Source organism: Durio zibethinus, chromosome 22, assembly GCF_047325235.1.
Source record: "Durio zibethinus cultivar Kanyao isolate XHJ-2024 chromosome 22, ASM4732523v1, whole genome shotgun sequence".
NCBI classification, from domain to species: Eukaryota; Viridiplantae; Streptophyta; class Magnoliopsida; order Malvales; family Malvaceae; genus Durio; species Durio zibethinus.
In genome coordinates this window covers 19,348,243-19,369,595 of record NC_143183.1, presented here as the reverse complement: position 1 = coordinate 19,369,595, position 21,353 = coordinate 19,348,243, and the positions used below count along the sequence as shown (strand labels likewise).

At 33.8% G+C, this 21,353-nt stretch overlaps 5 protein-coding genes across 6 annotated transcripts; 3 read left to right on the top strand and 2 right to left on the bottom strand.

The window, feature by feature from the left end:
• Positions 1-20: 20 nt before the first annotated feature.
• On the top strand, positions 21-5,206 carry LOC111306765 (glutamyl-tRNA(Gln) amidotransferase subunit B, chloroplastic/mitochondrial). Its single transcript, XM_089751394.1, has 10 exons — positions 21-180; positions 446-1,113; positions 1,487-1,695; positions 2,499-2,639; positions 2,747-2,950; positions 3,442-3,639; positions 3,913-3,981; positions 4,408-4,524; positions 4,631-4,722; positions 4,935-5,206. The coding sequence occupies exons 2-9, from the start codon at positions 480-482 to the stop codon at positions 4,709-4,711; spliced, it is 1,653 nt and encodes a 550-aa protein (XP_089607520.1). The 5' UTR covers positions 21-180; positions 446-479; the 3' UTR covers positions 4,712-4,722; positions 4,935-5,206.
• LOC111307423 (putative F-box protein At4g22165) lies at positions 4,856-7,051 on the bottom strand. The gene has a single exon (XM_022905437.2). It carries the CDS (start codon positions 6,921-6,923, stop codon positions 5,583-5,585), a length of 1,341 nt encoding a protein of 446 aa, XP_022761172.2. The 5' UTR covers positions 6,924-7,051; the 3' UTR covers positions 4,856-5,582.
• Positions 7,052-8,046: 995 nt separating this feature from the next.
• LOC111306764 (uncharacterized) lies at positions 8,047-9,644 on the top strand. 2 transcript variants are annotated; one of them, XM_022904643.2, is made up of 3 exons: positions 8,047-8,196; positions 8,430-8,545; positions 9,269-9,644. In XM_022904643.2, the coding sequence occupies exons 2-3, from the start codon at positions 8,446-8,448 to the stop codon at positions 9,487-9,489; spliced, it is 321 nt and encodes a 106-aa protein (XP_022760378.2). In that variant the 5' UTR covers positions 8,047-8,196; positions 8,430-8,445; the 3' UTR covers positions 9,490-9,644. The 2 variants fall into 2 exon arrangements, with proteins under 2 accessions (XP_022760378.2, XP_089608046.1); XM_089751920.1 differs by lacking the exons at positions 8,047-8,196; positions 8,430-8,545 and adding an exon at positions 8,215-8,366.
• Positions 9,645-9,816: 172 nt separating this feature from the next.
• On the bottom strand, positions 9,817-11,904 carry SETH1 (phosphatidylinositolglycan synthase family protein). Its single transcript, XM_022904641.2, has 2 exons — positions 11,764-11,904; positions 9,817-11,018 (listed from the first exon to the last, which is right to left on the bottom strand). The coding sequence occupies exon 2, from the start codon at positions 10,857-10,859 to the stop codon at positions 9,948-9,950; it is 912 nt and encodes a 303-aa protein (XP_022760376.2). The 5' UTR covers positions 10,860-11,018; positions 11,764-11,904; the 3' UTR covers positions 9,817-9,947.
• A 182-nt stretch (positions 11,905-12,086) lies between these two features.
• On the top strand, positions 12,087-16,972 carry LOC111306761 (3-isopropylmalate dehydratase large subunit, chloroplastic-like). Its single transcript, XM_022904636.2, has 16 exons — positions 12,087-12,224; positions 12,304-12,431; positions 12,520-12,654; positions 12,746-12,916; positions 13,325-13,477; positions 13,584-13,652; positions 13,747-13,863; positions 14,350-14,424; positions 14,602-14,679; positions 14,802-14,897; positions 15,044-15,093; positions 15,587-15,641; positions 15,796-15,927; positions 16,126-16,173; positions 16,281-16,439; positions 16,621-16,972. Exons 2-16 carry the CDS (start codon positions 12,378-12,380, stop codon positions 16,759-16,761), a joined length of 1,533 nt encoding a protein of 510 aa, XP_022760371.2. The 5' UTR covers positions 12,087-12,224; positions 12,304-12,377; the 3' UTR covers positions 16,762-16,972.
• The last annotated feature ends 4,381 nt before the right edge of the window (positions 16,973-21,353 follow it).

The window sequence follows — 21,353 nt, the reverse complement described above, 5'->3', positions numbered from 1 at the left end:
ATTCTTTCAAATTGTAAATGCCTTTTACATGTTTCAAAGTTCTGTTCTTTTTTATATTTTGTCTGCTTCAAGCAAGCAAATAGATAAATGAAATGAATAAACCAATATGTTGTTGCTTGGCAGTTTCACTTGTAATTCTTATTCTATATTCTACATTTAAAAATCCTTTCTTCTTAATGGGTACGCTTCAAAATCTTATCTTTTTGGGTTTTTCACCGAAAATCCTACTTGGCATTTATTATGTATAGTAAATGGATGTTCTAATTGATTTTTAAGTTTAAGCATGAAATTCAAACTGGGTATTAAACAAGTTTTAATCTTTCATAATTTTTTTTGTTCAAAGTCTTAAGCTTGATATAATCTTTTCATTTGCTTTTCCTCCTTCTTTTTCATTTAGGCAGTGTATAGGAGCTTGCTGATGACCTGTTTGATGTTTTGCACAGAGAGAGAGAGAGAGAGAAAGGCCTTGAACAACTAATATGATGGCTTCCACACTGTTTAGAACTATTCAAATCCACCCGTTTTTGCTCTACCCAACTACATTATTTAGGAGAAGGAATGGTGCTCTTTACTGCACAATGAAAAGTACTCAAACTCAAACAGCAACACAAGAAAAGCAGCAGCCCTCAAAAGTCAAAGTTTCACAACATACTCAGAGCAAAACACTTGATAAGATCAAAAGAGACTACGAGGCAGTCATTGGAATAGAGACACATGTCCAGCTTTCAACCCTCACGAAGGCTTTTTGTAGCTGTCCTTACAATTATGGATCCCAACCAAATACCAGTATCTGCCCTATTTGCATGGGATTGCCTGGTGCCTTACCAGTTTTAAACTCAAAAGTGATTGAATTTGCGGTGAAATTGGGTCTTGCACTTAATTGCAAGCTATCCCTAAACTCAAAGTTTGATAGAAAGCAGTACTTCTATCCAGACCTTCCAAAGGGTTACCAAATATCTCAGTTTGATATCCCTATTGCAACTGGTGGTTACATTGATTTGGATCTTCCTCTTGAGTTTGGTGGTGGTCATAGGAAGTTTGGTATTACCAGGGTTCACATGGAGGAGGATGCAGGGAAGCTGCTTCATTCTGGAAATGAGGATTATTCACAGGAAATTACTTGTCTAACATCGAATTATAATTGTCCAATTTTATTAATATAACATACAATCAAATAGTATGTTGTTTTTTTCCTTCTGAAAATGAAATTAGTCTCGTTTACTCTCAGCTTTTCAATTACTCCTGTTGCAATAAGATTCTAGTCATTTGTTTTGTGGGTTAACTCAAGTTCATTGGCACGCTAATTCTATCATGTTGTTATACATGTGTATTGGTATTCCATTTTTTTTTGGCACTTTAATGGGAAATTGTTATGTAATTTCATTTTCCTTTTCTGTTTTTCCTTTCACCAATTTCAGAGGGATTAGGAGGCAATTTTACTGTCTCTGTCTTCTTCTTATTGACGCTGATGGTTATCTTTTGCAGGTTGATCTAAATAGAGCAGGAGTGCCTTTGCTTGAGATTGTTTCTGAACCTGATATGCGAACTGGGATTGAAGCTGCTGAATATGCAGCAGAGTTACAGAGGGTGGTTCGATACTTGGGAATTAGTAATGGAAATATGCAAGAAGGTTCACTTCGCTGTGATGTAAATGTATCAATTCGACCAGTTGGGCAATTAGAGTTTGGAACAAAGGTAATTAGTTGCTTAATATACTGTGCTCAAAGGAGTGGGATCTAGTCATATGTCTTTCTAACGGTTTTGGAGTATGATTTATTGGCATGCTGTTAGGAAATTTTATAATTCAAAAAATAAAATGTCAAACATCCCCAAGTAAGTAGAATGGACGACAAACTGGGTGATGTAAGTGTGAAGTGGTCATTGTTAGGTCACAGATGGTTAAGTTAGTGTTGATATTTGGTGGTTAGCTATCCCTGGTCTTTGGAAGGCTTTAATGATTATTTCGATTGTTCAATAACATCAAAATAAGCTGCAAATGCATATGAATAGAGTCAGATATGATTTTAGCTGTGTTTAAAAATTCAATGGACTTTAGAGTAGAACTGTTGAGAACAAACACCAAAAGCAAGTATTTCAAAGTGAAAGTTGTCCCTTTTTTGCTTTTTATTTGTTTTTAATTACTTGGAAGGAAGTCATATTTTCTTTAAATTTTAGATTGCAGCAAGATTAACCTAGAACAATGAATTGGGGACTTGCATTATAGGAAGCCTTGATGACACAATTCAAAAATTTTGGAGCCAACTGCACCATACCGGTAGGAGTGATGGCCGAGTAGCATTGCTGACTTTGCTTCCCCTTTTTCTAGCTTTCTCTGAATGAGCTAAGATCATAATGTTAAGCCTTGGCACTTTCTTGCGATTGTGATTCTTCTCTGAAGTAGTTGCATTATTCTATGGCTTTTATATAGCAAGTTCAAAAGCATGGAGTCGGTAAAATTTTCAGCATCTGACAGCGATAATCTTATATTGTATGGGCAGGTTGAAATAAAAAACTTGAACTCATTTTCATCAATTAACAGGGCCATTGATTTTGAGATATCAAGGCAGGTGCTTTTCCATAGTCAAGGACAAAGTGATCAAATTGTACAGGAAACACGTCTATGGGAAGAAGGTGCTCAGGTTATAGCTGCTTCTTACTCTCAATTTAGTGCCAGTGTAAGATATCTGGTTGACTGGTCACTTTATTGTCACTTATGTACTCCATGTATCTTTTTTCCCTTGTGTAGAAAACAGTTACGATGAGGAAAAAGGAAGGACTTTCTGATTATCGATATTTCCCTGAACCAGACCTCCCTGAAGTTATTCTCTCTCAGGTATTTGTTGATAGCATTCACAATTCTTTGCCAGAACTTCCAGAAATGAAGCGTCGTAGGTATGAGAAGATGGGCCTGAGTATGCAAGATGTTCTTTTTCTGGCAAATGACATGAATGTAAGTCCTCAAAGTATTATTCATTGTTTATAATGGCAGGTAATATATCGATCGGCATTAAAATGTTAGTCTGTTGATTTAGGAACCCAAAATACTAGTTGCAACATCTAAAGAAATAAATGGAGAACTTGTATTAAATTTACCTAGAGTTGTAGGATTAAACTGAAACATAAAAACTTTAACCTATTGTAGCTTATTGCTTTTGAAATTATTCTTATTGGTATCCTTAATATATGATTAAGTGCTAATGTTCCCTGTCCTCTAATCTCCTGAACCAATTTAACGACGTGAGCCTACTATCCCAATTTTATATTGGTTTCTTTTACATTTTATCTTTCTTTTCCCTTTTTCTATGGCAAGCTTTATAGACGGCGGCTTTTTGAATTTTCTTTCACTTTTTACTTCAAGTCCTTGCATTCCTTAATTTATCTTGTTTGGGATCATACAAAAATGATCTAAGTTGGGTTTTCTTCGCATAATTAATGTTTTAGGTTGCAGAATATTTTGATGCAACTATTTCAAGCGGTGCTGACATAAAGCTGGCTGCCAATTGGATCATGGGTGATATTGCTGCCTATATGAAAAATGAAAAGCTGTCCATTAATGAGATCAAACTAACACCACAAGAGCTAGTAGAGCTGATAGCTTCCATTAAAGGTGGGACTATCAGTGGAAAGATTGGGAAAGAGGTAAAAATTTAACAGAAAATTTACTTCTGTTACTGGGTGAAACGGCAAAGTTTTGAGAGTGACAGCTATTCAATACATAGATATTAATGACTTAGCAGAGACATTTTTATATTTTTACAAGTTAGCTTTAGGGGATGTATTTGGGTAGTGATACTGTCTTGTATGCAAATGAGCGAGAAAAAAGTTCTTAATTATTTCTACTTATAAAGCCCTTATTCTTTGGAAGCGTTAATACTTCTATTATTTTTGACAATTTCTTGTAAAATGTTGCAGATACTTTTTGAGCTGCTGGCCAAAGGTGGAACTGTCAAGGGACTCATAGAAGAGAAGGATCTTGTTCAGGCAAGTTAGCTACTTTGCCTATTAAGCTCCTTTAAACATAATTGTATATATCTCTTAAGATTAACCCAGCAGTGAAGTTTTAGTTGTATGTCCTAAATTGTTTGAACATGAAAGATATGGTGTGCAAACAGTGTGAAACTTTTTGGTGAATGCTGTTAACTTTAGATTAATCAGCTTATGCGCTTAACCGCAAGCTGCATATCTTTGACCTTGGCTTGAGCTTTACTATTGAAGTTATATTGTTCCTCGTTAAGTGGGCATTGTTAGCAGTTTGGTAAAGTTGGAGTCCCATTAAGTGATATAAAGAGGAAGATATGCTATACACCCAAATTCGAATAAACTGATATGTAATTTCTTCAAAATTTGTTATTGAAATAGTGGTTTAATAGAGATTATAAAAGATAACAAATGTTCCAACATTTGCAGATAGCAGATCCTATTGAGATTGGGAAAATGGTAGATAAAGTGCTTTCAGAGAATCCAAAGCAGCTAGGACAATATCGTGGTGGGAAAACTAAGCTACAAGGCTTTTTTGCTGGCCAGGTACGATGTTAAATTTACAAGAAAATTACATTTGGTTTCCTAGTATGAAGTTATTGCTACTTGGTTGTTTGTACTCTTCCTATGAAAATGTTGACCATATATGCAGGTAATGAAACTATCAAAGGGCAAAGCAAACCCTGGCCTATTGAACAAAATCCTTTTGGAGAAATTAAATGCTGAAAGCTGAATGTTTTGTAGGTGGGTATCTTGCATTGATCCTTTAAAAAATTAATGAAAATAAATTGTGAATACAGATGCATATGTATCCATACATATTTGTTTTTTTGATGAAAATTCTTGAAAGCTTTTGCTGTTCATCTCTCCATTCTCCAGCCCCCTATAATGGATTAAGTTTGGGTAACTGGTTCAGTTTGGGATGCTCCACTGATAAAATTTTCACATCCTAGCAGCCAAATAGCTACTGCTTGTGAATACAGCAAACTGCAATGTGGAGGAGGATTGAAGTCTTGAGTCCTTTGCCGGGTTTTCAATTCTGTGCTCATGATAATTGGCACCATTTTGTATGTTAAATGAAATTACCTTTTATCTTTTTATAATCTTTTTTTTTTTTGGTGTTTAAGGATTATATGTATCAATTCAAAGGAAAAAATAGTATACCGAGGCTGATAGGTGCCCTTTTGTATTTTATTTTTTACTGATTTATCTTAGCATATTTTCTCGAGTTTTTTTTATCAAACCATACTAACATAAATACTTGTTTCTCAAAGTAATGCCATCTCTTGTGAGTAATTACATAAATTAATTAAGCTTCGGTTCTTCATCTTCTTTCTTTACCCATTTTGGTAAACAGCTTACTAATATCAAGACGCTGATTGAAGAGACTTCTTTTTTTTTTTTTTTTTACTATGTTTGGAGAAGTAAAATGAAATATATGTTTGAAACTAAATAAAATTCAAAAAGTGTTATATAACAGTAGAGAAGAATTGAAAGCTGTAGCAATCATTAGCTATGTTAAACGGTGAGACAAATTTTGTCTTATAACATTCTGGACAAAAAAATTTTCTATAGCTAATTTTTTTCCACTCGCAGCAGACTGTTTAGGTTCCTAGCATGGCTTGGGGGATGATCCAACAGGGTGGTGGCTGAATCTTGTCTGAATAGAATTCATAAATTGGCTTCACACTTTCATCTTTCAAGTTGTATATTCCCATATCATGGCCTCCATACAAGTAATCTTCTTCCATTTTCTCCCAAAAATCATCGGTGAAATAAATTGAGTTCCCTTCACAGTTGGGAAAAGATTGGGTTGAGACTGAAACAGACTGATTTCCACCCAAGAACAAAGCTCGATCACCCAAAGATTCCATCTCAACCCATTTTTGCGCAATGAAATCCAACTTATAAACATGAAACAAACACGTTCTGTAAGGACAAACCTTTGGGTGTGTGCAGTGATCGGTTAAAAGATCTGCTTCATGAACCAGTGTCCCATCCCAATCCACAGAATAACCAATGTACCTCACAACAAGCAGAAGATCCTCACATGATTCAACCAAGTAAAACCTGTTAGTGCAAAGATCTCCAAAGGATTTTCCTTTGGCAAGTGATTTCTCAGGAAAAGGAGGATCAATATCAAATTTTTTCATTACACAACCACCTTGAACATCCCATACTTCAACGGTATTCTGCTCACTCAATGCATAAAGATAGTTTTTATGGCTTATGATATCTTGATATGGTGGATGGCTAACGTCAAGCATAGTCCAGTAACTATCTCCACTTTCATGATATGCAATCTCTTCCCCTTCATTGCACAACAAAATCAGACCATAGTTTTTGTTATTGCAGTCAGGTTCTCCTGTCAGGATTGCTTTCTGAATAAAACATTGTCGTACTTGTTGCTTATTACAGAAACTAAATCCAAACCTAGAATGCTTGAAGTAGTCGAGTTCATATTGACCCTCCATGTTTCTTTCCATCTTTAATAAACCTAGCAGAAGATCAACTGAAGGAAGTTGTATTTTGATTTGCTTGAAAGGGTTGAACAGAAACGGGACTGCCTTTTCCTCCAAGAAAACTAGCCACCCGTTTGATGAACCGATGCAACAACTTTCCCTAAACTCCTTTGATATCGTTTTCAGGCTATAAACCTGATTCTCCCCAGGATTCAAAAACCCACTGTAGCCATTGTTATTAACATCAGTACCATCTCCTCCTTCTACCTCTTCCTTCGAAGGAAGCATAAGCCAGGGCATCCTTGAAACAAACTCTTCTACAAGTAAGTTCCAAGAGGAACAAACAGCTTTGGCTTGAACAAGATCAATGAAACTAAGCCTTTTGAAGACGAACCTCAGGATATCAGTTGGAACTTGATCAACTAGGCTTGATTTTCTACTTTTGGTGGGAAAACTTGCCTTTGTCTTAGCTTCCACCCCCATTGTTAGAAGACTACGTAACAAAAGTGCTAAATGTTAGAAAATTTTGACAAAATAGAAATAATACGAAAGAAATATGATTTCAAGGTATGAAAAATACTATTTTGAAAATAATTATACCTATAAAATATAACAAAATTTTTAAAATTTTAAATTAAAAATAGTAAAATTGATCAAATAAAAAAATTTATTTATAATGAACAAATAGTCACAAAATTTTTATTTAAAAAATTATGATAATCTATATAATTATATTTTTTTGTTTAAACAAATTTAATCAATCAAGTTTTTTTATTCAAACATATTTATTTAGACAATCATGTTTTTCTGTTTAAATATATTTATTCAAAATAAAATTAATATTTTATTATTGTTTCGAAATTTAAAAAAAATATGTTCAAACATGTTTATTTAAATAATCATATTTTTTTTGTTGAAACATGCTTATTCAGAATAAAAATAATGTTTTATTAATATTTTGAAATTAAAAAATATTTAAATAAAAAATTAATATTTAATTAATATTTTGAAATTTTAAAAAATATGTTCAAACATATTTATTCATATAATCATTTTTTGTCAAAAATATTTATTCAAAATAAAAATAATATTTTATTAATATTTCAAAATTTAAAAAATTTATTCAAATATATTTATTCAAACAATAATATTTTTCTATTCAAATATGTTTATTTAAAATATAAATAATATTTTATTAATATTATGAAATTAAAAAAAAATAAAAGATTTAAATAACAATTAAATCTTTTGAACACAAATAATTTATTGCATCTTAACACATAAATCAATTACTTAAATAATACAAATAACTTTTTTACATTACAAACAAATTATCTTTCTATTTAATATTTAATATGAGATACCCAACATTTTAAATTTCCATCAACAAACTCTCAAGTCTGTTGTATATTTACAAGCAAATTAATTAGTCCAAATCCTAGCAGGAATAGGATTACTCCAAAACCTTATTGCAAAGAACTAGGCAAGCTATTGGCCCAACAAGAAGTAGACGTGAGGCCTAAGTTTTGTTTATGGCAGTTTTGGGCCCAACGGACAACAACAATTTTCTTTAAAAAGTTCAAGTTCGAATCAAAGCTTTGGCTCCCTGTCTTCTGTTCTCCTCCTCTCAAATCAAACCAACGAAAAATCATACCTGTCTTCTGTTCTGCTCCTCTCGAATCAAACCAACAAAAAATCATAGTAAAAAACTAATAAAAAGAAAAACCCAAAAACAAAGAAGATCTTCCCTTTCAAGGTTCACTTGTATCTTTTTTTAATATTACATGATTTTTGGCTTATGTTCTGATTGATTTCAATAGTCTTTTTTCTGGGTCTTGTTCTTCTTTGAGTATGGGTTATTTCTCAGTAGATTTATTTCTGCTTCAATGGCAACCCACATCATGGATGAATTTGCTTCCGTTCTGGGTATTTTCCAATCTCTTAGTATTAGTGATAAAGTGATTCACTTTTTCTGTTTTGCCTTTGTAGATTGTGGGTATTGAAAATGACTGCTGGAGTGATTAAGAAGTTCTTTATTGCATCAATGTTCATGTGGATAGCTCCTCTTGCAATTTTGTGTGGCTTTAACCACAATTTACTTCGTGGTAGGTCCCATTAAGCTCTTTTAATCTAGTGTTTAAAGGATGATTTTATCTTATTTTAGTGTAGAAAAGAATTGTTATATTTTTGTTATATGTTACTCTTACTGATTATATACTATGTTAGGTTGCTTCAATCCCTCTTCATTTTCATTTTTATTTTTATTTTTATTTTAAAGTTTGGGTGTTTTTACCAAGTTTAGCAGATTGTTATCTATTCATTAGTAGTATATCTCCTTACTTGTTAGCTTCTGTAGTATAAATCAAGGCTAAATGGTGAAAACATGAACCCTACTGGATTTGAAACTTCAACCCTACATGTTATCCTTAAAATGGTGATCGGTGCTTATGTACTGTTGGGCATATAGGTGAAAACATGAACTCTACTGGTTTTGAAAACTTGGAGCTGTTAGTTGAATGAGTAATGTAGATGCACACAGGATCAAAATCCATGTGATAATATGTTGTAGTTTATCTGTTCTATTCCCCCACCTAGCAAAGAGGGTTGTTCAGCTGATATGGTGAACCATACAAATCGCTCCAATATTGTTTTTGAACGTCAATGTATGCAGAATCACCATTAAGAAAGTAGTTGAATACCACTTTGTTCTAATATTAGTGCAACAGCATCAGGTTGTGGTAGAGAATAAGCAAGTTTCATGGAGGATTTGTTCTTTTGTGCTATATAATTTAGTTGACTGAACAAGAAGCATCATTTGTTTGGAACAGGTTCAACGGATTTATCTCCCCATGCTATGACACTGTTGAGTGGGTTCCTTGCTGTAATATCAGTCAATATAGTTATTGCATTCTACATTTGGATGGCAATGAAGGAACCTTCGGATAAGCATGAGCCAGATCCAAAGTTTCTTGCCGATGCCAAAGCTAGTATAAGCCAGCCAACAGGTGAAGCCACAACCTCTTCTCAATCCCAAAAGAAACAAGAATAGAATGGAGAGAATGGAACAATGGGTTCTGTGTTCAATGCTTTTGAGACAAGTTGATTTCTTTCTATGTTTTGTTGTATATTTGGACTCATTGGCAATGACCTTTTTGTATTAGTCTTGAGATTTGATTGCAATCTCATTATTTCTTTTTTTGTTAACTTGTTTTGACCTGCACTTACTGAAATTATATTTATACTAATCATTCAAGTTGTCTCCCCGAAGCATTTTCTGGTACGTGATGCTGGGTATCAGTGATCCCACAGTGGATGTTGCAAACATTTTTAAGTGTTCCGCTTTGAATTTCCCATTACCCTTTGCCTCATGAATTCATGTAAAAAATCACTAGCACACATCTATAAATGGAAACATTTTTTTTGGATAATAGAATCTTATCCCAACATCCAAAGAGAGCAGAATAATTTGCTACAACGTTTTACAAACAGAAAGTGGTAGAAATTATCTCAATCTGTAATATCAAAACAAAGCTTAGCCTCATCCCATGGGCCATTAATCTCAAACTTGTATTCCTGAATCCTTATAAGCCAATACGGACAAACCACATTGACAAAGACCAGCATTCCCACCAATAGCACAAAAAGAAGGCAGTGCAGGCTATAAACAAAAGCCAAAGTTACAGCCATCAACCCAAAAGAGAACAGAAGGTGCAACCGGAAAGAGTATTTCTTGATACAATAGGTAACCAGCGGTGCAAAGAGGAAGACTTGTAATGAGAACAGCATAATTGCAAAAACGTGTAACCTTGATGGTAGTCGAGATGCCATGAAAACTGAAGCCACAATAGATGCATTTAAGGAGATACAACTAGTCAAGTTTGGATTCTTAAGAGCCCCCGGAGCTCTTATTGTGGAGCCAGAATAGTCATGTAAGAAAAGATGAAGCAACAGAAGTGAAACAGTTACCGCCCAAATGGAATCAGAGCTAATCGATCTTGTCAAGGTTTGGTAGATAGGAGCCAAAACATACAAACCGGTGGTAAAAAAGGAAACATTGAGGACATAGTGCAAAAGAAGATTGAGGGAGAGCATTTCCTCAGTTAATAGGAGAATTAAGAAACCTGAACCAAGAAGGCTTATATCAAGAAGCAAGAGGGAGTTTTCATTGAGGGTTGACCTAAGGGTGTAGGTCCAGACCAGGACCACAAGAGAAACAATGCATAGATATTGTGAGATAGAAACTGAATCTTGCATCACCTTAAGCATATTCCTTTTAACAACATTGGCATTCATGACCATATCTTCAAGGAAAGTTTCATCTGTGTGATTGTCATCAAAGCCAGGTTGCATCCCTCCATATGCAACTTTTCTCCATTTGGGTCGAGTTGGAGAAGAATCTCCACTGATGTTTGTATCCATCACAATACAACTGCTTTGGGGGAAATGCAACTTCCTGAGCTTTAGATTGACACAAAGCAAAATGTTTATCTTCTAGGGCAACCTTTGCTTCCACAATATTTTAACTCCAGATTCTAAAAAGGCGAATCTAAGATAGATTATTTCAAGGTCGCAGGAAAGCTGTTCAAATATAGCAGCAATTAGTATCCAAATATATTAAGATCTTTAATAATTTACAGGTCAAATAGTTGGATTGTCTTTCAACAATGAAGCAGAGAGTCCAAATATTTAAAACATGCATCTTGAATTTCTCTTCATTACAAGAAGAGGCTATAATATGTGCAATGGTGAAGAGAGAGAAACTACTTGGCTTAAGAAATGGTGGAAGAAACAATCAAACTGATGAATTGAACTATGTTTTTTTTCAGTAAGCCAAGCAAACTAGGCATTGAATTTTGAAAAGGAAGTTCATAATCATGACTGAAAGCTTGTAAAATAAATGAGAAATGCTAAAAACAAACTCAACAGGGCTTCATCATTCACCCTTACCTGCAAAGCTAAAGCAAGGGAAAATCCCAATTATCCAAGAACTGATTCATATTCATAGAAAGATACCTATGCACAAATCCATGGGTCTCAAAGAAAAAGGACCATTTACTCAAAGCAATAAAAGAGAGAACCCATAAATAATTCATGAATATTGATTCAATGCCAGATCCCAGATAGAAAATCATATATTAAATCCAGTTTTTGACATGGGATTGTCTCAAAACCAAGTTTTAATCCACAAAATTGAGAACAAACCACAAATTATAAACAAATTTCCCAGCTAAAACCAATCATTAGCATAAAAGTAATCAACAATGGCCCATGTCAGAAACTTATACTTCAAAAATATAAAAGCGAAGAAGAAAGAAGCTTGTACCTTTTAAATTCAGAGATGAAAAAAACGTTGGGGTGGGGTTGGAAAAGCTGGGTTTTTTTTCTGGGTTTTGAAAGTTAGGAGCTTTCAAGTAGGTAGATTGAGAAACGATAAAGTCGTGGCGCGGAAATTGACGAGATTTTGATTTCGGGCTTTTGATTTTTATGGTAGAGAAGAGGGCTAGAGATCCAACTAGACCCAACACTTAGCCCAAAGAAAAGGCAAATTGAAATTACCAGTCCCTTAAATTTACCAGTTTTCTGTTACCACCGTGTGGCTTTATGCGACAACCAAAGGCAACACGAATACTAATTCAATTCAGAAGCTGTCTGTGACGGTGTTGTTTGTCGTTCTTTTGAAGATTTGGTTTTTGCCTAAAGGAAAAGAGAAGATTCGAACTGGGAACCATTTTACTAAGTTCACTAATAACCACACACGAGCCACTTCCACCGTCTCTCCCTGCGGTAACTCCTAAGCTGGTGTAGGCTAGTTTCAATCTGGGTTTGACCCGCCTTTGTTCCTTTTTTTTTTTTTTTTTCTCAGGAAACAAACAGAAAACCAACATCACTCTTCTCCTTTTACATTTCTCTGGTGATTAAGTAGAAGAGCTGAATCTGATGGCATCCTCTTTGGTTTCTCCTTCCCCAACTTCTTCCTTCATCAGCAACAAGGTCAGTTCTTTCGATTACCCATGTTTTAGATTTTGATTTTTGTTGATTATTTTGACTAATAAGCAAAAACCCATTTTTTATTGGCCAGAAAGATTTGGGCTTTTCTGCTTTTCCTTCGACATCTCAAATTGCCATTCACAAATGCAAGAAGCGAGTTTCCAAGAAAATCGTCTCAGTCATGGCACCTCAGCAATCAGAGCGTAAACCAGCCACTACTGGATCTGTTAGTTCCTTTTTTCATTCTCGTTGATTTCATTTTTATTGATTATTTAATGGATTTTCATTGATGATTTTTTTATTGGGTTCTTTTTCAGGTGAAGACTGGAATGACAATGACAGAGAAGATTCTTGCAAGAGCCTCTGAGAAACCACAGTTGAGCCCAGGTGATAATGTTTGGGTTAATGTTGATATATTGATGACACATGATGTTTGTGGTCCTGGTTCCATTGGTATCTTCAAGAAAGAATTTGGTGAAAATGAAAAGGTATTCAATACATCTATAATCTTGTTTTCTTTTTCTTTTTGGTGAGTTTAGTTTTTTTTTCTTAGGTTAGCTATGTGCATTATTGAGCTGCTGGTGATGTTTACTAGGATTTGATTACTTTTTGTGTTCACATAGCATTTCAAAATCGAATTTTGTGATTTGATGAAGTAATAATAAATATGTCACTGCTGTAAGCTTCTTCCAATTGGATATTTTTCAAGATTGGAAACTGATTTTGGTGGTTTCTCTTGTTTCATTTTCGATAAAGTACTTCAAATTTCCTTTAGCTTGGTAACTTAAGTAAAACATTGGTAGATTACAGCCTTGTGTGTGTTTTAGGTGTGTTTACAGCTGTCTATATGCAGTTGCTTAATTAATTAACCGTGTATCATCATTTTGGTATTGAAGGTTTGGGATCGTGAAAAGATTGTTATTATACCTGACCATTATATATTCACAAGCGATGAACGTGCAAATCGTAACGTGGATATTTTGAGGGATTTTTGCACAGAGCAAAATATCAAGTATTTTTATGATATTAAAGATCTTAGTAATTTTAAGGTATAACACTCTTTATCTTGTAATTCAATTTTCTAGTCTACTATTTTGAGGAACTTGGGGTATATTCTCCATTTGTTGACATAAAGCTGAAATTATAAAATTGCAGGCAAACCCTGATTATAAAGGTGTATGCCATGTTGCACTTGCCCAAGAAGGTCACTGCAGGCCTGGAGAGGTATCAATTCTTTACCGAAATTGTTGAATTGTAAAAATTCAATTTAGCCTTATGTTCTCGAACTGCTATTAAGTTCTTTTTTTTCTGCCTTCAGGTTTTGTTAGGGACAGATTCTCACACCTGTACCGCTGGAGCATTTGGTCAATTTGCTACAGGAATTGGAAATACAGATGCAGGCTTTGTATTAGGCACTGGGAAGCTTCTGCTCAAGGTTTGTTAATTATGCTTTATTGTTTCATTTGATTAAATGTGTCTCTTATCTTGTTTTGCACAGAATTTTAATTTTCAATTGGTTTAATACTCTAGTATTGTAACTTATTAATTGTTTGTTTTCCTTAATATCACTGTTTATGTCCTTCACTAATTTGTCAGACATTGTATTTCGCCACCTTATCTGTTTCTTAGATCTAAGCTTCCCCATAGAATTGTCAACATTTTTTTTACTAAACGAGAGGTTTAAGGTGATACAACTCTGTTAAGCAAAAGTCATTGAAGGATTTTTGGAAATGTTTAGTGGTTTGATGAGTGGTTTTGTCCTTTATGTTTGTTGCTCTAGGCATATAGTTTGATCTGATGACCATCTTGGTCGTTTCCTTTGTGAATGGATCTTGATGGTTTGTATGAGTTGAAGGCTGGTACTTGCAATTGATTAGGGGTATAATACTTACATGTGGTTTTGTTGCATGTTCAATTGCAGGTGCCACCGACTTTGAGATTTGTGATGGATGGTGAAATGCCTCATTATTTGCTTGCAAAGGATTTGATTTTGCAGGTAAGATCATATTTTCAGGCAATTGTTCCATTTTGAAAGCATGAAGTCATAACTGTGTTCTCACAGAGATATTACTCGTTTTCATGTTTCATAATGTTTTTATTGATTTATTGGTAGATCATAGAATGACTATAGCTTTTTGCACTGTTTTGTCTTAAAATGGTTTCAATTTTGCAGATCATTGGTGAAATATCTGTGGCTGGTGCAACATATAAATCCATGGAGTTTGTTGGAACAACTGTTGAAAGTTTAAATGTAAGTGAACTTGAAATGATCCGTAACTGATGTAAAATTAGGTCCTTCAAAAATCTTCTTAGTTCATTTTCTCACTAGAAGAAATCATGAATTTAATTTTTCTGATTACTTGTACTGGGTAGATGGAAGAACGTATGACGTTATGCAACATGGTTGTCGAAGCTGGTGGAAAGAATGGTGTTGTTCCCGCTGATAGTACTACATTTAAGTACCTTGAGGTGAGTGCTTAAATCATTGAGTGAATTTGGTCCCAATTCACTGCTTGGATCAACATCTACTCTTATGCAAAGTTGTTTTCTTTGAATATCTATTGCTGCTTTCCTGCCTATGGTGGTTTATGGGTTATGTCTTTTGCTTTGCACAGGATAAAACATCTTTGCCGTATGAACCAGTTTGCAGTGATGCACAAGCAAGGTAGATTTTTATTATTAAATGGTTAATCAAGAGATCAAGTTCCTATTATTATGGTCTTGTCTGCTATTGGTTCATTTGGTTTGGTGGAAGGGTCATCTCAATCTTCTTTGAGTTATCATTGTCTTACATGAGAAATTTACAGCCAATTGGAATAAAATGGTTGTGTAAATAAAATTAGTTTTATAAATCCTAGTATGTGTTACTATGAGTTGTAATGGTATTTGAGATGGAAATAGGATGTTGGTTTTATATTGTTTCATGTTTTTTTGTTTTTTTGGAACTGCATTAGGATGAGTACTTATTGTTCTCTCGTGAAAATTTATAGCTGATTGGAATAAAATGATTGAAATTTCCTTGTATAATGTTATTTGAGATGGGAATAGGATGATAATTTTATGTTCTTTCATGGTTTTTTTAGTGTTTGTTGCGTCATTTCATGCTTGGAACTGCATTAAGATGGGGACTTATATATTTTACATCTTCTGCCTTTCAGTTTTCTTTCTGAGTACAGATTTGATATATCAAAATTGGAACCCTTGGTGGCTAAGGTGGGTGTCTCTATTGAGTCAAGTGATGGGCTCTTTTTTCTGATATCCACCCCACTCCATCTCCCCATCTAACTCTTTACTAAAGATTATGTTAAGTCTTCTCCCGGGTATGTTTGTCAGTATACTGGAGTAATTTGTTAAATGCATTTTACAGCCACATTCTCCTGATAATCGTGCTTTGGCAAGAGAATGCAAAGATGTTAAAATTGACAGAGTATATATCGGATCTTGTACTGGTGGAAAAACAGAAGATTTTCTTGCTGCTGCTAAAGTCTTTCTAGCTTCAGTAAGAGTCGTATATTCCCATTTCTCATTCTTTTTGTTTTACATTCAAAAATAAGTTGAGACTGAAATTCCTCTGGTTAAGGGAAAAATTTAGATGAGAGAGAGTGGGAGCTGCGAGATTATTGCATATTTTACTTACAAGAACCAATAATGACTTATTTTTCTTAAGCTCAAAATTTTTAAATTACTTAAAATGCAGGGAAAGAAGGTCAAAGTTCCCACATTCCTTGTCCCTGCTACACAAAAGGTGTGATTCTGTATTATTAATGTTAAAATGTCATTTGATTTGCAATTAGAATTAAGGAAGAAGTAATGATAAAAGAATGTTCCTGCTAAATTTTGTAAAATTGGCAGGTTTGGATGGACGTATATACTCTCCCTGTACCAGGATCTGGTGGGAAGACGTGCGCCCAGATATTCGAAGAAGCTGGCTGTGATACACCTGCAAGCCCTAGCTGTGGTGCTTGTTTGGGTGGCCCTAAAGACACATATGCACGTATGAATGAACCTAAGGTAATTAGTTGTCTTTTCCCAAGAAGGATACCTTAAAAAGCATACAATTCATTTCCCATGGTTTATCCTTTTGGATTGGCAATAAGATTTAGAGTTTATCTTGTAAAAATGGCAATCGTTTATATTTTCTGTACTCTTATTAAGTCGATAATTTTAATGGGATCACGGATCACACTTGCAGGTCTGTGTCTCAACAACAAACAGAAACTTCCCTGGTCGAATGGGGCACAAGGAAGGCCAGATATATCTTGCTTCCCCATATACAGCAGCTGCATCAGCTTTGACCGGTTATGTCACTGATCCAAGGGAGTTTTTGCAGTAGAAACTCGAGTAACTTGTGTAAGTTCATGAATAACTGGAGGCTGAAAAGAAAAAAGAAAATGGAGCTGTATTGTTAGGTACTATTGTGCTAATTCTGTAAGATTTTGTTTTGTTTCTGTGAAAAAACTAAGAAATAAATTAGTGTGAAAACTGAATGTATATTGAAAAACTGCTTATTGAGAATTATACAAGAATCTTAGGTTTATATACAATTAACTAGATGTTAAACTAGGAAACTAAATCTTCCTAAAAAAAAAACTAATCTTATAATTGAGGGATTGTCTATCCTAATTTTAGGGATACAAATACTTAATTCTAGAGATACAAATATAAATATACAGATTACAAGATTACAACCAGCTGTAAATAAGTGTTTTCCCACACTCCCCCTCAAGCTGATGAATAGGTGTTTTTCATTCTCAGCTTGAAAATAATTTCTTGAAATGTTGCACTACTGAGAGCTTTAGTCAACACATTTGTAAGTTGACCTTTGGTTGATACATAAGGTGTACAAATCAACCCACTGTCTAGTTTCTCCTTTATGAAATGTCTGTTTACTTCAATGTCGGTTTATTTCAATATGTTTTGTTCTGTCATGTTGCACAGGATTGTGTGCAATGCTTATTGCATATTTGTTATCACAGTAGAGTCTCATTGATCCATCCCACTTGATCTTCAAGTCTTCTAGGATAATTTTTAACCATAGTAGTTCACAAATTCCTTGAGCCATTACTCTGAATTTTGCTTCAGCACTTGATCTTGTCATCACATTCTATTTTTTACTCCTCCAAGTCACAAGATTACCACCTAAGAAAGTGCAGTAGCCTGAGGTTGATCTTTTATCAGTTACTGAACCTGCATAATCAGCGAATTTCTTTTGAATAAGATACCTCTCTCAGGATTGGTCCTTCAAATAGTGCAATATACGGTAGACAGCCTGTAGGTGCACTTTTTTAGGACTATGCATAAATTGACCTATCACACTCACAGCATATGTTATATCAGGTCTAGTATGTGAGGGATAAATGAGTCTTTCAACTAATCTTTAGTATATCTCTCTATTTACAGCAGCATCTTCATTAGCTTCTCCAATTTTATGATTAGGATCTATAAGGGTATTTACAGGTTTACATGCAAGCTTTTCAGTTTTCTTCAGAAGATCCATCACATATTTCTGTTGTGAGATGAAAATATCATGCGGTGAGTGAGCTACTTCAATTCCTAGAAAGTACTTCAATCCCCCTAGCTCTTTTATCTCAAATTCTCTAGCCAAACACTGTTTTAGAGATTCTCCCTCTTTTTCATCATTTCTAGTTAAAATTATATCATCAACATACACTAATAGAACTGTGACTCTCCCTGAATTAGAGTGCTTGATAAACAATGTGTGATCTCCTTGACTCTGTTTATATCCCATTGCTAGCATCACTTTGACAAATCTCTCGAATCAAGCTCTAGGAGACTGTTTAAGGCCATATAAAGCTTTTTTCAACCTGCATACTTTGTTTGCTTCTAGATGATCTTTAAATCTGGATGGAACCTTCAAATATATTTCTTCTTCCAAATCACCATGTAGAAAAGTATTCTTTACATCAAATTGTTGAAGCTACCAATTGTAATTTATAGCCAATAATAACAAAATCCTAACTGTATTCATATTGGCAACTGGAGCAAAGATTTCTTGGTAATCCACTCCATAGGTTTGAGTGTAACCTTTAGCCACTAACCTGGCTTTATACCTTTCAACAGTACCATCTGTCTTGTATTTTACAGTGAAAATCTATTTATACCCCACTGAATTTTTTCCTTTAGGCAACTCTATCAGTTTTCATGTCTGATTTTTCTCTAAAGTCCTCATTTCTATTTTCATAGCTTGCCTTCATTTCTCACTGGATAATGTCTCGGATAATGTAGTTGGAACAGAAATAGTGTTTAGGCTCACAAAAAAATTTTTATAAGATGGTGAGAATTTTTTAAATGACACAAATTTAGAGATTGGGTATAATGGATGCTTGGTACATTCTTTGGTTCCTTTCTTAATGGCAATAGGTAGATCATAATCACCAGTTTTAGTTTTAAGAGATTCATGCTCATTTTGAAAAACAGAGTCAAAAACTATAGTTACCTCATTTTCAGAGTTAGGATCAAGTTCTTGGACTGACACTGGTTCAGGATCTAAAACTTTTTTTCTTGAGTACACCTGTAATTCCTTCATAGAATTAAGAACAATATTATCATGTCACATCTTTTGTATTTGGAATGGGTTCAAACTCAAATTCAGTGTTTGACTTAGGCTCAACAAAAACAAGTTTCAACTCAGAAGAATTAATGTGTGTAAATGTTGAAAAAAAGGGTAAATCAAGCAAAAAGAAGTCTTTATCCTTATCTTTCATGAATAAAGTCTCCTCCTGAAGATAAGGTTGAGTAAAAAATGGTTTATTTTCTTCAAAAGTGATATCTGCAAACACATAGAATTTTTTGATAGGAAGATGATAGCATTTATATCTTTTTTGAGTTGAAGAATACCCCACAAAAATACACTTAATCGCTCTTGGATCCAATTTTTTCCTGTTATGACTGTGAACATGAACAAATGATGTACAACCAAATATCTTAGGTGTGAGATTGTTTGTGGTATTGAGGTTGGGATAAAATTGTGAGAATAGTTTCATAGGAGTTTTAAATCCCAAAACCCTTGAAGGTAACCTATTTATAATATGTGTGATAGTGAGAATAGCTTCCCTCAGTAAAATTTAAGTACATTTGCTTGAAAAGAAAGGCTCGGGTTGTGGCTAGTAAATGGCTATTTTTTTTCTCTGTCACTCCATTCTGCTGTGAAGTATTAACACAAGATGACTCATGGATAATCTTTTCTTTTTGGAAATAGATAGATAGACTTTGTTTGAAGTAGTCTCTTACATTATCAAACCTAAATCTCTTGATTCTCACTCCAAATTGATTTTGGATAATGTTTTGGAAGCTTAAAAATATACTATTTACATCTGATTTGGATTTAAATAAAAAAATCCAAGAGACCCTGGTACAATCATCTATGAATGAAACAAATTATCTTGCACTAGAAATATTAAGAATTGTAGAGGAACCCCAAATATCACTATGAATCAAGTAAAATGGAGTAAAACTTCTTTTGTTATTAATTGAAAAAGACACACGTCTATGTTTTGTAAGTTCTGAAACATCACAATGAAAATCTTCGACATTTAATCCTTTGAACAAAGAAGGAAATATGTTTCTCAAGGTTCCAAAAGAAGGATGTCCAAGACGAAAATGATAAAGTCAGATTTTGTCTTTATTGAAAGATTTTTCAAAAAAAAATGACAAAGATAAATTATTCTTGATATTATTTATGTTATTTGATGTCTCAAGATAGTATAGTCCATCATTCTCTTTAGCAAGTTCAATCATCTTCCTCGAACTCTGGTCCTGAAATTCACAGTAAGAAGGATAAAAAGTTACTTTGCAATTTATATCTTTAGTAAGTTTTTATATAGATATTAGATTAGTAGACAATCCAGAAATATGAAGAACATTTTTTAGAACAAACGAGGGATTAACTTGAACATCTCTTAATCCTGCCACTATGGTAAGTGAACTATCTGCAACAACAATTTTCTTATTACTAGGACACAGGTTATATGTACTAAACTTTTGTGAGGAATATGTCATGTGGTCTGTGGCTCCTGAGTCAATGACCCAAGAACTCATAATAGGCTTAGTGGAGACATTTAATCCATGAGAACTGGAAGCTTTACTTGAACTGGAAACTTTACCCAAAGAACATACCACAGTAGGCTTTTCAAGGATTTTCAATAAGTTTCTCAGCTTTTCAATCTCTTCCATGTCGAACTCTCCTTGTTTCTGAGACATCTGTAGTACTCCAGTGATTTTTTCAGTTAACATTTCCTCAAATTGAGTGATAATGATATCTTTCTTTGAAAGGGTTTGGCAATGAAGGCCTAAACAGGATTCAACAATGAAGGCCTAAAAAAGTCAGCAATGAAGGTTGAAAATTTTGCTTCCGAAGAAGAGCCTAAAGCTTTGATATCATGTGAAAAAACTAAGAAATAAATCAATGTACATGTGAAAAAACTAAGAAATAAATCAATGTAAAAATTGAATGTATATTGAAAAACTGCTTATTGAGACTTATACAAGAATCTTACTTTTATATACAACTAACTAGATGTTAAACTAGAAAACTAAATCTTCCTAAAAAATAAACTAATCATATAATTGAGGGATTGTTTATCCTAATTTTAGGAATACAAATACTTAATTCTAGAGATATAAATATAAATATACAGATTACAAGATTATAACCAATTGTAAATAAATGTTTTCCTACAATTTCTTATTTTATTTTCAGTGTATTCATGCAAGAAATGCAAAAACTAGAGCAGATTTTTCATAAGCTTCAATAATAATATTGTTATTCGGTAGCATGGTAAAGGATGCTTGCGCGAGTAGCTGTTCAGAAACTAGATTATTGATATTATAATTAGTTCACTTGGAAATCGACAAACTCCTATAAAAATGTGCCGAAAGATGAAACAGCTTACATTTTGTGTGTTT

Coding starts and splice junctions, on each gene's coding strand:
- LOC111306764 (XM_022904643.2), top strand. CDS start 8,446: ATGACTGCTGGAGTGATTAAGAAGTTCTTTATTGCATCAATGTTCATG. Junction 8,546..9,268: donor TAACCACAATTTACTTCGTG/GTAGGTCCCATT, acceptor TGTTTGGAACAG/GTTCAACGGATTTATCTCCC.
- LOC111306761 (XM_022904636.2), top strand. CDS start 12,378: ATGGCATCCTCTTTGGTTTCTCCTTCCCCAACTTCTTCCTTCATCAGC. Junction 12,655..12,745: donor AACCAGCCACTACTGGATCT/GTTAGTTCCTTT, acceptor GTTCTTTTTCAG/GTGAAGACTGGAATGACAAT. Junction 15,928..16,125: donor CTAAAGTCTTTCTAGCTTCA/GTAAGAGTCGTA, acceptor CTTAAAATGCAG/GGAAAGAAGGTCAAAGTTCC.
- SETH1 (XM_022904641.2), bottom strand. CDS start 10,859: ATGGATACAAACATCAGTGGAGATTCTTCTCCAACTCGACCCAAATGG.
- LOC111307423 (XM_022905437.2), bottom strand. CDS start 6,923: ATGGGGGTGGAAGCTAAGACAAAGGCAAGTTTTCCCACCAAAAGTAGA.
- LOC111306765 (XM_089751394.1), top strand. CDS start 480: ATGATGGCTTCCACACTGTTTAGAACTATTCAAATCCACCCGTTTTTG. Junction 1,114..1,486: donor AAATGAGGATTATTCACAGG/AAATTACTTGTC, acceptor ATCTTTTGCAGG/TTGATCTAAATAGAGCAGGA. Junction 2,951..3,441: donor TTCTGGCAAATGACATGAAT/GTAAGTCCTCAA, acceptor TTAATGTTTTAG/GTTGCAGAATATTTTGATGC.